The sequence below is a fragment of the Helianthus annuus genome, chromosome 3 (genome assembly GCF_002127325.2).
Source record: "Helianthus annuus cultivar XRQ/B chromosome 3, HanXRQr2.0-SUNRISE, whole genome shotgun sequence".
In the NCBI taxonomy this organism is placed as follows: Eukaryota; Viridiplantae; Streptophyta; class Magnoliopsida; order Asterales; family Asteraceae; genus Helianthus; species Helianthus annuus.
Window position 1 is genome coordinate 84,578,618 of NC_035435.2, and position 16,194 is coordinate 84,594,811.

The 16,194-nt window shown below is 38.5% G+C and overlaps 1 protein-coding gene across 1 annotated transcript; it reads right to left on the bottom strand.

Annotated features, from left to right (window-relative positions):
* Positions 1-15,103: 15,103 nt before the first annotated feature.
* LOC110931353 lies at positions 15,104-15,721 on the bottom strand. Its single transcript, XM_022174750.1, has one exon. The coding sequence runs from the start codon at positions 15,719-15,721 to the stop codon at positions 15,104-15,106; it is 618 nt and encodes a 205-aa protein (XP_022030442.1).
* Between the last annotated feature and the right edge of the window lie 473 nt (positions 15,722-16,194).

Consider the following 16,194-nt stretch of genomic DNA (forward strand, 5'->3'; position numbering starts at 1 on the left):
ACCATTTACTATATTAACCCGGTTCGGAACCGAAAGTCGCAAAAATTTGACTTTCGCTTTGACTCCAGTTCTGACCGGGTTTAGTACAATTTAGATATGCCTTAGGACTCTCTAAGGACCAGGTTACATGATGATATAACCCTCTGTGACCGGTTCATCGTTTGTCCGAGTCTTTAGCACATTTCCGTTAAATGCTTAAAAGTTGACCGTAACGCCCTTTTTACTTTAAAACGAGAATTTTGAATATGTGAAAGGACAATAACCTTAGTTACTGATTTCTAAGCATGTCCCTAAAATTTCACGTCAATCCAAGGTCTAGAATAGGAGTTACGCTAAATAGCGCAATTACGGAAACTTTAGGAATTAAACGGCGCATTTAGCATAAAACCTATCTAAACCCAAATTTCGACACCAAACCTTTTACACACTGATGTAAAATAATATTTTGAGATTTTTAAAGATTTTTAATTATTTTTAGCCTGCTCATAACCTGCGGTTATGGCATCGGTTCGGTAAATACCGAATATACCCTTTTCGAGCATAACTTGAGTTCTACAAGGTCTTTTGACCCGATTCTAGTTGCTACTGATTTTAAATAATAAATAGAGTATTTTGGACTTTATAAACTGTTCAGAAAACTCATATTTCCTGTAGAACTCAGAAACCTCTTTTATAATCTTTAAAATAACCGAAATACCCCTACGGGCATATAATGGATTTAAACTCGTTACGGGCATTATGGAAGGTATCCTACTGATACCACAACCTCTTTAATGCATATTAACTTAGGAAACTTGTGTAGGACTCTTACGGCTTCTCGTTACGCCTTTGCGCGCACGGTTCGGTTTATGTAACTAGTTTACATAAACTAGCCGAAACGGGTCAAACCTTATTGTTTTGACCTCAAAATCCAGAGTGTGGTTATATTACCCATATAAGACAAGTCTTCAAACTTGTTGGGTCCAAACCACATTCCATTCCGGTTTTCGCCTTTCACGCGATTAAACCGTAAATTATCCTTCGAAACTAACCGGTCTAAGCTAAGGCTAAATTAAAGACCCGTTAGGATTCTAATAGGTTGTTTTAAACCTTCGTTCCAGAATAGGAGACCAGTAAAAGAAACTTGCATTGTTTATTAAGGATTATTACTTGCTCAGGTAAATACTTTTATCTTATTTTCCCTATACGGGCTTGGGTTACGGTATATAAATTACCGCTTGTTCGGGCATTAAATATTCCATCATATGGTGGTTAATTGAATAATTTAATTGGCCCGTTTAAATACGTTTTGTTGGCTTTACGCCTTTGGGAGCTTAATGACCATGTCCCGGATATCCTTGGCATCATTTTACGAAATGGCCACGACCCCGACACACGGGTGTAGGCGTACACCCGTAATGTGTCTATATTATAAAAGGTATAACCGTTGGTTTTCCCGCCACGGCTTTATGCTTTGTGGCGTGTCTATTAACCTTAAACCCGACACGACCCGGGCGACCGAACGCATAGTGAACATGTAATTCTTTCACAAGATTTAATTATAAATTATCCCAAGTTATAAAGAGTTTGTGCCTTGTGCATTCAAATCAATTTTATTAAACGTTTTACAAAAGTGTCGGTTGAATGTATTTACCAGTGTAAACTGACGTATTTTCCCCAAAAAGATTAAATGCAGGTTCTAAGCGTAATTGGCTGGATGTTTCTCCTTAGCATCAATAAAGAGTCTCGCAAGCTTAAGATGCCTACGTCTGTTGAACAATTATTTTTCTATCTTTTATTTTGATCCCCTGTGGATTTGTTCGACTACTCGTGATACTTAGATATTACAATCAAGTGGTTGAAATATAATTTATCTTTATGCTTCCGCTGTGCATTTAAATATTGTGGTTTGACTATATTGTTGCCAACTACGTTACGGTAATCCCCCACCGGGCCCATCGGTGATACACGTGGAAATCAGGGTGTGACACCCATCTACAAATAGCCCAGCTATGTACGTGACCTAGTGCCCTGGGGCACATTTGCTCAATCTTAAGACAGAATCCGTTTTCTCAACCCAGCGTACGAAGGCTAAGGCACCGCTAGTGCCGTCAAATTCCCAAGGTTTGTGGTCTAAGAACTGCTTGTAGGTGCAGCCTTCGCTGTGTTCAGAGCGAAGGGCCTCGAGCTGTGCAATGGCCCGTGAGATGCGCACTTGTAGTTCTGCCGCTGTTGTTGGCGGAAGGTTGTTGGCATCGACGTTCCCTTGTGCCGACATCTTCTCAGAAGAAGATTAGTTAAGTCAAGTTATATTTGTTCAGGGGACACGTTTAGTTGTTTAGTGGTCATACGTACATACACATAATAGGTTATCATACCAACCAATCAAGCAATAACATAATCATAGCATAACCAAGCAATTTGGTAATTATGTTTAACGAGAGCATAGCAAGTAAGCACGTAGCATTAAAATTATAGCACACACATATAGATCAATAACGTGCTTAACGAAGACATAGCGTCTGAGCTTTGATGGTCATTGGCCACAAAGTATTGTCGCATGTTCTGTGATGGTTGGGCTCTCATTATTCTCCAACCACAATTGTATCGTCTTTCAAAATGTATCACATCAAGGGGGAAACAGGGTCACCCTACCCTTGCCCAACAAGTATATCAGTGTATCAAAATCACGTAGTCTGAAGTGGTCTTTAAAAGTCTCCATAATCCCGACTTATCATTAGTGTCTTTACCCAAATGTAATGCAATCCGCAAAATCCAGAAATTAATTATATTTATGACTGAGGTGGAGGGGGAAAGAAAAGTAAACTATTGACATGCGTGGACTTCCTCCTCGGGCTTGTGTGTACGTTGAAGTAATTAACCGATCTGTCGCTCGACAGTAAAGAAACGAGCCTTAATAACCAAGAAGGTGTAATGGCAGCAGGTGAGTGTGCCAAAGGAGACAATGATGAATGTGGAGGATCAAAGTATACTGGCACTAGACAGGGTGGAGGACGTGGTGTCAGCTCAAGCTCCAACGTTCTGCGACTCATATCCTCAAACTGTAGTTGTGTAGTCTCCATAGTGTGAGGGATGGTAAGGGTCTAAAGTTAGCATAGTGTATTATAGGGACCATCGAAATGGCTCGTCCAGCGCTGTAGGGTTGAAAGTAGCAACGGTGTGGCCTGTGAGGTCGTAGAAAATGTTGCAGCAGCAATAGGGATCGTTATGCGGGTGCCGTCCTGGAGTACCTTTCGATGGTGTGGATGAGTCCTAAGAGGAGGCGATAGGCATGCTGATGCAATGGACGTCGGTCTCCATAGGAGAGAAGGAGCAATCATCATCGGTTGCGAGTGTAAAAACAAACGTCTCAACCAATAAGGGGATTGTCAGGTGCAGGTACTTGGTCAGATATAAGGGGTGCAATGTCTGGTAAACCAAAAGGAAACAGGGTTATGATTAATCAAGGGTGCAGGATCAGCCGGTGCAACATCAAGTTGTCCCACAAAGGTGCAGAAGCTAGCTCAGGGGCAGTCTCCGGGTCATGTAACGGTGTGGCGCCTTGAGCAAGTGATAGTCAGCAGTCATAACGGCGTCGTCGTCCGTGTCAGTAGTAGAAAGTTGCAATCCGGTCATCTATAAGGCTGTAAATGTCACAGACTCAGAGGAGTCTGAAATCGTGTGTATTCCAGGCGCAGAGGATAGCCTGATAACAGGGGTCTCAGATGTGAAATTTATAGTAATGTTCTCGTCTAACTTTCCATCACCACGGATGTCGTCAGAAGGACCATCAATAGTTATGTCAACGTCATCGACTATTCGTCGAGTAGCCACCCTTTGGAAGGAAAGGTCCACATGTTGCGTATTGTCAAGGATTAGAGCCATGGTGTGTTCACTATCAGAATGTCCAATGATGAAGTGGTCATGGACATAAACAAGAGTGACAGGGGAATTCCTGTCGGAGAAGCCATCTGTAGGGGTAGTTCATCGCCAAAGTCTGGCAGCGCGGCCGGTTGAGAGTCGTCCTAGTCCTTGGTCAGCGTGTCAGGGTCACTCTCCGTGTCTGACGTAAGTATCTCCGGTGCAAGTGCAGACTCATCATTTGTGGCGGCGGCCATAGGATCGTCAATGTCGGACAACCCGCTTTCTAATCAAGCGACATGTGTATCGGTACATGGTAGTCATTGTATGTATTTCCATAGTAATTACTATCAGTTATCGTATGCAAACAGTTTCCACATATGCACGTTTATCAATAATCAGCAATTAAGCATGTATGTGATAACAATGTAAGCAAGTAATCATCCTAGTCTTCCCTAGACTATCCCACCCAGTCTCTTAGACCGAACTCCCTAGTTTCTCAGACTAACTCCCTGGTCTCTAAGACCAACTCCCTGGTCTCTAAGACCAACTCCCTGGTCTCTAAGACCAACTTCCCCAGTCTCTAGGACTAAATCCCTGGTCTCTAAGACCAAACCTCCCAGTCTCTAAGACTAAATTTTTCCCCAGCCTCTAAGACTGAACCTCCCCAATCTCTAAGATTGAACCCCTCAGTCTCTAAGACTGAACCTCCCCAGCCTCTAAGGCTGAACCTCCCTCAATCTCTAAGATTGAATCCCTCAGTCTCTGAGACTGAACCTCCCTCAGCCTCTAAGGCTGAATTATAAACATATATTTTGGAATGTGTATTTGTGCCTTTTGTTTGTAAAAATGTTTGTTCCCTGGATCTGGGCGTTTTGTGTATGCAATGAAAACATGTTTGTAAAAGCGTTTTCGTGAGAGCCCTATTGATCGTAGTCTAGACTCGAGAATGAATCCTAGTTCGCTACGATCGAAGCTCTGATACCAAGCTGTCACACCCTGACTTTTGCGGAAGCGTGATAATTGGTGTGACTTCTTAATACCATTGCATATGATCATAACAACACTATATGATAAAACCAGTAGATGTACATCCATTAATTTTAAGTTTAAAAGTAGTACAACATAATTGTCTGAAATGACAAGACCAAATTCAAGTTACCAACCATAACATGTTTTAAGGAGTTCAAAAAGACTCAACAAAAGATTTTAAAACAACCCCGAGTTTAGGACCACGTATCTCGTCCAGGATTAAGATACGCCTCCTAAGCCCTAATGACTTGGATGACATCTTTATTCACAACGCAGCTTAAAAACTCCAACGCCCGCCAGATCCATTGACTAATTCCCTGAAATACATGTAGTTTGAAAAATCAACAAAAGTTGAGCGAGTTCATGTGTAAGTGAGTATGTATAAACCTTTGTAACGTGTCTGTATGTATGAAAATCCCTGGTATGTAGCAATAAGGAAAAAGAGACCACCATTGGGTTGCAAAGCCAATGATAAGTGTGAAGTGATGCAGGAAGACTCAAACCTAGCGGATTTGTGCGTCGGGCACTTAGTCATCTCATGGTCCACTCGGCGGACTCAGGAGTGGGAGCTCGCTACACCCAAATAGATCTATCACTAATGTCCCTCGGTCCTACAACGAGGATTAATGGCCTTAAGTGTCATGCCCACCATTCACATGTTCGCGTAATAAAACCCTCCTTAAGCTAACCATACCATGTAAATAAATGTCTGTAATGTCTGTAAATGTCTGTAACATGTATTTCACCCCCGAGGTGTAAAACTGAAAATAGTTAAGAGAAAAGGGGGACATGAACTCACTGTATTGCGTCTTCGGTACTTGTAACCCAAATCTCCTCAGCAAACACGACTACCTACAATGGTCTAACGTCTATTAGACGAACGGGTCGTGCCTTGTCTCAGTATTTATGTTTTTGAGTTACGTTTCTTATATTATTTCGAGTGATAATTATTTGTCAAAATAATTAATATTTCAACTTAATCATATGTCGTGTTGGAATATTTGTTCATTCCATATTCTAGTATCAATACTTCTAAAGTGTCTTATATACGCGTTTCCTTCCCAAGGATGGGATGTCGGAAATATATTTTTAAGTCCCTTTTAGAGATTATATACATTTAACCATGTTCGTGTATGAAACCAACCTCCGATACTAGTAAACACCCGACTCAAAACATATTTATCAAGTGTTAGGATTTTCGAAAATTTCGTCATAGTCTCCTTTGTAAACGGAGGTGTCCATGCTTAATTAGCATATCATTTTCTTTTACACATATCCCGTAATTCATTTTCAATAATCAAACCGACATATAAACGTACAAAGCATTACTTACTTTATTTCAGCTTTATAAATCAAAACCGGACTGTTTTCGAGGTTTTTTGTAAAATAGTTAACCTTTTCCAAAAATTCCCAAATTTTTACAGAGTGTCTCAAACGATCCAAATTTTATTGTGTAAAAATATCAAGGTCCAGTTCATTACCAATATTTTATAGAAATTCATTTACCCGACTGCAATCAGATTTGTTACTTTCTGATTGCAGTTTACGGAACAATTCACTAAAAATTAACCGTAAGTCCGATTGACGAAATTCCAGTTGGAGGATCATCGTGACTACGGTGACCATCTACTGTAAAAATTCCATGAGTTGATTCTACTCAGGTTTCAAGTTATGACTCCGAATACAACACACTTTTTCTGCAGTAAAAACACAGCTTAAGCTGCTGTCCAAAAACAGTCCTTTAAAAATAGTAAACGACCTCGAAAAATTACGATTCCAGTGCCATTTGTTCGGTTATTCCAAAATGCATATTTTAAGCTTCAGAAAATCAGTTTTTCGATTTAAAATGGTCTAGTTACAGCATGTTGAAGTTGGCTGAAAATGTAAATCAGCATGTTTCTTGTTCATATTTCGTGTTTAAACTTTTAGTGTTCTTGTAAATTTCATCATACTACCTATCTTAACCATGAAACGAGATGAACAAGAGTTTAAGCAAGGAACTTACTACTAGCTTAAAGCTAGGGATGATTCTAGTGCAGAAGATGATGAGAAATGATGGAAAAGCAAGAACAAAGTCCCCTTTGAAGTTCCACAAGTTGTAAGTCTCTAGCATCCATCTTCTACACTTGAAGGAAGCTTGTAAATGGAAGATGGTGGTGTCAAAATGGTGGTGATGGTGGCTGCTATAGTGTGGCTGAAAATGAGAGAGAGAGAGTGAGGGTGGAGTGTGATCTTTGAAGTTATGATGAAAATCCTTAGAACCATGTGCACCCTAATCCTATAGTCATCATTAGATAATTTTTGGCCAATCAAGGATCAAGGGAATATAAATCATATCTAAACAAAATATTTAGTAATCATTTGGCAGAATTTTCGGTTGGGGGGGGGGGTAAAATGAAAAATTTTTGTAACTAATAGGTATTTAATTAGAAGGTTAAGGGTATTATCAAGAATAGTGGGTGTATGCCATGTTTCTATAGTGTATGGGGATTTTTGCGACTGTAAATAATTAAGATTGATAAAATAATATTTCTGACAATATTTTGGTGTCCCGGGTAATGTCTGGTTGTTTGGTTACGTATCGTTCCGTTAAAGCGTTTAATTGTACCGCATAGTGTCTTCTGTGCATCTTTTTGTAACGAAATTAATTCCAACACTTAGGAAAGCGTTCAGGACCATTTAGTCAATACTCTGTATATTACGAGTGTGTTAAAAGCTGAATTGTTACTAAAAATGCAGAATTTTGTACTTAAAATGAGTTTTAGGCACTTTCCGGCACTCAAACTATCACCTAGTGACACAGTCTTATGGTCCTCACTTCCCTACACTCCGTACTGGTGTAGTACTTTATCCCTGGCCCATGATGGCCTAAATATAGTGTCGGTCTATGTGCTGGCGTTGTCAGCATGTGTCTGAGTTATCCGCTCACTGTGCTACCTATGCTTTGTGCATCGGGTTTGTCACTATGAGTCTGTATGAGATAAATGGAGCGACTGTATGTAAAGTGATGCACATGTATGTATGTAACATAAATCAGTAAGCAGTTTAAAGTGTCAGTTGTAATCAAGAACAGTCATTAAGCACATAATTAGAATTAATTAATTTGTACAGTACCTGTAATTGTGAGGGTTGTCACATTATGGAACGATGTCCACGGATCTTATCCACACTATCTTGAAGTCCAATACTAATGCTCATGCGGCTTGGACGACTCTGGCAAATATTTTTCAAGACAACAAGGCCACGCGTACTATTGACCTCAACAACAAGTTTGCTAATACTCGTCTCGAGCAATTCCCTTCCATGACAGCTTACTGCCAAGCCCTCAAGGTCATATACGACCAACTTACTAATGTTGGTTCTCCCATCACCGAAGAACAATTGGTCTTGCAACTCCTTATGGGGCTTTCGGAACAATATGAGAGTACCGCCACAATTATCCAACAAACCACTCCTTTGCCGGATTTCTATGAAACACGCTCTAGGCTATGCATGGCGGAGACACGCAAGGTTAATCAAGTTCGTAGCGCGGCTCAGGCTGCCGGTATTGCCCTTGTGGCAACCCCGGATACTCGTGCTTCTTCTTCACCAGACACGTATGAGAATCGGACCACTGCTACTCGCTATGATAATCGGAATGATTCGGGCCGTGATAATTCCACTTGTGGATGCGGTCACGGTAGCGGCCGTGGCCGCAGACGTGGTGGCTCCACAGGTCGGGGTCGTGGTAACTTTTCTCAACAGGCTCAGGTTCCTCCCGGTTACCCACAGTGGCCGTTCGGTTTTAATCCATGGGCCTGCCCATCTCAAAACTTCACTCCTTGGGCTCCTTGGGCACATGTGCCGCCATGTCCCTACCCTACGGCTCCATCACGGTCTAATAACAACAATGCAGGCATTCTTGGTCCATGCCCGACAGAATCATATGCAGCGAGTTATCCACCCACTGAAGTAGATCAACCAGTTTACACTATGGATACAGGTGCGACCTCGAACATGACATCTCTCCCTGACAATTTCTCCTCTTTTTTTAATAATGGCATTTTTAAAAATATACTTGTGGGTAATGGCAACACTATTCCGGTACTTGGACAGGGCAATCAAACTCTTAAACCACCTTTTCCACCGTTTAAATTAAATCACGTCTTATATGCTCCCTCACTTATTAAAAACTTGATTTATGTTCGTCGATTTACTACTGATAATCATGTTTCCATTGAATTTGATCCGTTTGGTTTTATTGTGAAGGACCTCAAGACCCGGACCCCTATCCTACGATGCAATAGTCCGGGGGATCTCTACACCCTTGATCTTACACATATTACCAAGTTCACCACACCATCTACTTTTGCATGCTAAAAACCGACGCTAATCAATATAAAGTATACTTGTTTTGACCCGATATCACAAACCGAATCATATAGAGTTTTCATGTATATTGGCCAAAAGTAAGGGTGTAAATGTGCGTAACTAAGCTGGAGCTTGAATAATCAAGCTCGAGCTTGGGTTGTTAGTAGTTTTAGAAGCTCGCTTTTGGCTCTTTTATATTATATTCGTGTATTTTTAATTTTATTAATATAACCTAATGTATATTAGGTATTTCTTTAATATTTTTATATATAATAATTTTTTAAAATTATATATTAAATAAGCATTATTGATTTTATATAATTAATAGACCTGTTTAGGCTCGCGAGTTTAGTTAAGCTTGGTATATGAAGCTCTGAATATTAAGCTCTGAGTTCTTTTAAGCCGACTAGATGAATTCAGCTTTTAATAATATGATTTCTAGCTGCTCACAAACTGACCAACAACATGACTCGTTGATATCCCTGAGTTGAAGTTAACCACTGTCCTCACTCTTGAAACCCTGTTAAGAGTTAATTATACATGCTTATTTTGTTTAGTTTCCAATGTCCAGAAACCCGAATCAAATAACCCTATGACCAACCAAATTAAACAACCCGAGTGACATCCCTGTAGTATAATTAAGTCAACGAACTTGTTCGTTTCAGCCAAAACTAAATCCTAGCGGGGGCTGAGCCGGCACTTTCCTACCCTTAAGTCATCCGAGTGACATCCCTGTAGTCTAAGCCAGTCATCCAGCTTGCATCCAAAAGCTGGGCTGAGCCGACACTTTCCTACCTGTCTCAGGCAAAACTAAATCCTAGCTGGCAAAGTTGATGTAGCGGCTTTTGATCGGAGGAAATATAAAATTTAGAGTTAAATGCCTTTTTAGTCCCTGTGGTTTGGGTCATTTTGCCACTTTAGTCCAAAGGTTTCATTTTTAACATCTGGATCCAAAAAGGTTTCATCATTGCCATTTTGGTCCAACTGACTTAACCCTATCCATGCTTCTCAGTTAGTCAAGGGGTAATTTTGTCATTTTGCCTATTAAATGTATTGAAACTCAAACATATATCTGCGACACCCTGCAATAGTATTTAACTCAAACATATATCTGCATAAAATGTATTTAACTCAAATCTGAATTTGAAACACATAGTCTCTCTCTACTTCCTCTTTATACCTTCACCTACCGCCAACCACCATCACCGGACCACCATAACTATCACCAGGAACCGACCACCACAACCATCACCACCACCCGACCACCATGGAACCCCCACTACAACACGACCAGATCCAGAACCCGCCACCACTACCATATTCCGCCACCATCACCACCACCCTCATAACCTACACATTACTGCAACTACCACCACATTCGACCACCATTTTGACTACAAATTACCCCCATTTCGACAGTTGATTTATGCATCGAAACCCGGCCTAGATCTGGGTCAAATCATCACCGGCGACGGCTAGGTCTTTTAAGCCGGAACCCTAGCCGCCAACCCTCGGCTCTCTCTCTCTCTCAATTCAGAGTGGTCTTTTTCTTACCATCTAAACCAGATCCATCAAAACTAACATAAAAAACCCTCTTTTACCCCCTGCAATATTATTATTCACCACATGACTGTTTTTGCGTGCATTTTCTTCCAAATCTTGGCCTAACCCATGTAACCCAAGTCTTAACTCAGTGGCTTTGAGGTTAAGAGCATTCTTGTTGTCACTTTCAGATTAAATGTTCAGAGATTTGGATGGTTTTTCCATTGAAGAAGCTTCTGATAAGCCTATGTAATCGTGTTCAAGTAGTGCAGACATTAGTGAAGGTTAATGCATTGGAAGACTGAGAGGATGTGAAAGTGGAGATAGATGGTTGTGGTGGTTTTATACTAGATTTTTTTGAAAGAAACAGGGTATAAAGACAGAGGGAAGAGGGAGAGACTGAAAGTATCTTTGAAGGAAACAGGGTATAAACTTTGATAAAAATAAATATTTAATAAAAATAATAGAAAAATGACAAAAATACACCTGGACTAACTGAGAGGCATGGATGGGGTTAAGTCAGTTGGACCAAAATGGCAATGATGAAACCTTTTTGGATCCAGATGTTAAAAATGAAACCTTTGGACTAAACTGTCAAAATGGTCCAAACCACAGGGACTAAAATGGCATTTAACTCTAAAATTTACAATGATTTATTTCATATACATCGTGCATCCAAAAGTTGGGCCGAGCCGGCACTTTCCTACCCGTCTCAGGCAAAACTAAATCCTAGCTGGCAAAGTTGATGTAGCGGCTTTTGATTGGAGGAAATATAAAATTTATAATGATTTATTTCATATACATCATGCATCCAAAAGTTGGGCTGAGCCGACACTTTCCTACCCGTCTCAGGCAAAACTAAAATTTATAATGATTTATTTCATATACATCAAATATTATTATCTCCCCAAATAAGAATTTTTATCATTTGCGTTTTTATTTATGCATATGTTTTTTTTGTTTTTATTTTATGCATATGTTTTTTTTGAACGACTTAATTTTTGTCATCAATGGGATTTGAACTCTCGCCATATAAAAAGGGAAACATTTATCCAACACCTTGATACCATTAGACGAAAAGCCCTTTGGTTAGATTTTAAACTCAGTTGTTTATCATATATGATATGATGATACGTAATGGGTAACGGTGTCATGTGCCGTTCTATAAAAAGTAACGTAATCAATGTGTTGTATCATTGGCACATATATATATATATTCTTAGGTGTATGAATAAGGGCATACCCATCACACGTTGGTGCACGGGCTAGCAACTTGTTCTTCTTTATATTTACATGGTTATGGTTATTTCGGATACAGGTATTTCTTGATGATAGTTATTTTGACGTTCTATTTTAGCGTATCAACTTATATTAGTACACTTGATTATATTTTTATCATATGTTTTCTTTTCTGTTATCCAATAAGTGACCAATCGTTTAATCATGTATTCTTGTCGTTGATTTTATCATATTCATTATTATGTGACTTAGATATTTTATAATTTTATTCGTTTTAAGAATATATATATATATATATATATATATATATATAATAAAATTATATTCTTATGTATAGAAATTATTTAAAGATATAATATTCTTTTTAAATTTTAATCTATTATAAAAAACAGTCATTCCTTGAGTCACCGAATTTGGAATTGATTTTTTAATTTGGTTTTCTTTTTCGTTTAATCTAGCAAATCCACACAAATAAACCACCTAAATCCCGTATATGCCGCAACGCGCAAGGACAACTCCTAGCATGAATAAAAGAAGAAGTTGATAGCTACATGAACTTTTTTTCATTTATGTTTTGACATCAATTTTTCTTGTTGCTTTGGTTTTACTTTTGTATTTTTACAACAAATTTTTGTTACTTTGGTTTTTAGTTTTGCACGAGTTAACGCTACCCGCGCGTTGCAGCGGAATGTTGAAAAAGCTAAAATAAAATATGTTTTATAATATTATATGGTTTACAATAATGTGCAATTTAACAATTGTCTAAAATATAGCACGTTTACTTTTTTTAAATCAAACTTACAATACTTTCAAAAGTCTTTTTTATCTGTTGTGTCTTCAAATACGTTTTCTCAATGCCTTATGTTCCGCGAGAAAGGTAAGCCTTGAATGAAAATGGGGTAACACAACCCAAGTGCACTAATAATTTAATATATAATGCTGCATTATATATTGGTTGTTAGTACAATATATCTTGACGAACGTATTGATTAATTTGAAGTATTAACAAAAAATCTGGATTGAATCGGAAGGTGTAATCTGGAACTAATTGATAAAAAGTGAGGAAACCACAAACAATTGACATCAGTTTTCTGTAATTCATTCATATTCCTTGCTATCCACATTGGCATGTTGGTCTCCTGTTTCGGTATCCGTTAGTTTACGGTACCAAACACAAATTCCCGGCAAAAAGCATGATCCCGGTTCCAATGTCCGTTATTTTTTGGTACCAAACAGAAAGGATCAGCATAAATTGTAATTTCGGTTATGATGTAAACATTTTTCATTAGCAAATTAAACTTTGGAAGACATTTGTTGTTCGCAAATTGTTTCTCAACAGAAAAGTTTTGAATTCGAATATCAAAATTAGAAGATCTTTTTTTGTTTTGATGGTGATCGTCTAAAAATATAAAGTAAGCGAATGTTTTCACTGGGCAAATTATTTTCAACAGAAAGTTTTAAATTCAGTTTTCCTTTATGATATTACAAATAACACACATGTTCTCTCATAACACACATGTTCACTAATTGATATCGTACTTTATGTCCACCAATTACACACAGAAACGGGTCAAGGAACATATAAAAAATTCATACAAAACAAAAGAAACTGAGTCGATTGAATGAGAATCGCGATTCAATGTGTAAATACAAAAATAAGAGAAAACAAAACAGATTGAATCAATTGAAAAAAAAAAAAGCAATATGACCTTGGAAGGCGATCGAAACTCTTGTTCTTGGTTTACGAATGACGATTTGGGGATTAGAAAGGAATCTCGGGAAAAGGGTGATGAGGGGTTTAGAAAGGGATTTGGGGAGTCTGTCGTGGCGGTTCGTAATAGATTCGAAGCATATTTTAGATTAATTAATTTGATTTGTGGGCACAAAAAGGTACGTGTGTTTAACAAAGGGGCATGTCTTAATCAAAGGGATATGTTTGTTAAACAAAGGGGTACATGTGCTTATATAATATAATGAAAGGGTGTGAGTAAAATGAACTAAAGGGTGTGACTTTTAAACAAATTAGACATAACCCAAGTTGCTAATTGTATAAGGGTATAATTTAGCTACAATTTTTTTTTTTTACTTTGGGTTTTAGATATGCCGTTTTCAAAAAGGTAGGCAAATCAACTTTAAACCATGTTCAAAAAACAGAAATGACTTTTCGGTTTGAAGAAAATATTTAGGAATATAAAATATTAAAGGTAAAGTTTAAACAAAGTATTTAAAATCATTGTCATGGCCTTTTGAATCTTCAATCGTAAACTTTATTTCATTATGAACCATGTTTCTTTTATTTTTTGAACACCAAATTTTTTCACATTTAAAGACCATTTAATTTCACAAAGGTGGCCATATCAGTGTTAAGGAGCGGCCCGTGATTCAAGGCATTATCTATATTTCATGCTGGTGTACTTGGTCGACTCGCAACAAAGTCATATTTTCTAATTTGGATTTCAAGGTCGACAATGTTTTTAGTGACGTTAAATCTCTTGGGTTTCTTTGGTTTAAACATAGATCTAGACGTAGCGCTTTTTCTTGGTTGGATTGACGTAAATTTGTAAATATGTAAGGTGTGTCTGTTTGTTTTGTCCCGGCTCGGTTTTCGGGCTTGGGGTTGTGTTTTAATGAAGCTTTCCTTTCAAAAAAAAAAAAAAAAAGACCATTTAATTTTGAATTTGCAAATGTTAAAACTCATACCACTTTTGTAAAAGACACGCATCACACATTATGAATCATGTTTCTAATCCTACTAAGTTGGGTGTTACAATGGGAATCCACAATGGCTTTCACGTAGTAACTGAAAGAATTAATTACTAAATTTCAGTTTTCTTAAAAGTATTTTTGCTTTTCCGGCTGGTTGAGACATCTTCCTTAGAATAGGGATGAGCAAATGGTACCAGATATCGGTTCAGAACCGGTTTGAATTTCGGTACCGACATTTTTTGTTTCTTGTACTCAATCAAGAACTACTCATCGCATGCATAACACCCTTTACATTTATAAAAGAGATTTCACTCGTACACAATTTACACCCCATGCATGCATGAAGCTTGGTTGTCAAGTCTTTTAGTTATTACATGCATGTACAATTATAGATTCAGTAGCGAATACCATTCTTCCATGCAAACAAATCTGTTACCAACGGAATCACAGGCTTCTTCTTCTTCAACGCTTTCTTCTCATACAAGTACCTTCTCTCTCTCTCTTCACCAAAACCATTTAGCACTTGACGCATAGTCATTGATGACCGTGCTTTCCCCGCCACCTCCGCCTCGGCTTTCGCTATCTTCGACATGTTCTTGTGGAGCTCAGCGTTCAAAGAGGCCAAAGCCACCTCCGTCTCGGCCTCTCTTTCTTTCAGTACGTTCAGCTCTCTCTTGGTTTCCTTGAGCTCGAACTCGAGCTTTTTGAGGGTGTTCATGACCACAGGAGAAGGTGCTTGATGTTGATCGCTTTGATTGGGTGATTTCGACAAGATAATTTGGGTAGAACTTGGTGTATGTTTCCATATTGGGGATTCTTGTTTTGGTAGGGTGAAAGGGTGTTTTGGTGAGGGTGAGTAGGTTTCTGAGACTTGTAAGCGGTCTCCGAATATGGCTATCGCTTCTTTGACGGAGCGGAAAGGGCGGGTGGTGTCTACGGTGGATTGCTCTTCATCGCCCGGTAGCGGGTTTTCATTTAGGTCCAGAATTTGATGACTTTGACCCATGGACATAGTTGTGGGAAATATGGCTGGGAAAAAGAATTAAGAGAGAATGTTGGTTTTGATGGTTGAGGGGTGGGGGTGGGGTTGGAGGTAGTCTTTGCTTGCACTTCAAATTAAGATTAATTTGGTGCTTGTTGAGATACTGTGGTTTGAAGGTTAAGACTGAAGGGATTCTTGAGTTCTAGAGATATGGACTCCTCAACAACTTCAGTTTGGCCAATTCATTTGCAATGTGTTGGGTGGATTATCAAATGGAGATAGAACATTTGTAGTGGTGAAACAAAATAATGCCCCATCATGGGGCATTATTCGATACGTGTCATCCTAATCAGTAAGGGGCATTATTCCAAAAGTGGCGTAGTGGAGCATTATTCCAATAACGGCCAAACAATCATTTCCCAATTATTTTTTTTAATTTAAAACATAAAAATCTTCATTAATTTAAAATTAAAATTACACTACTTGAAATAAAAAAAAACCGA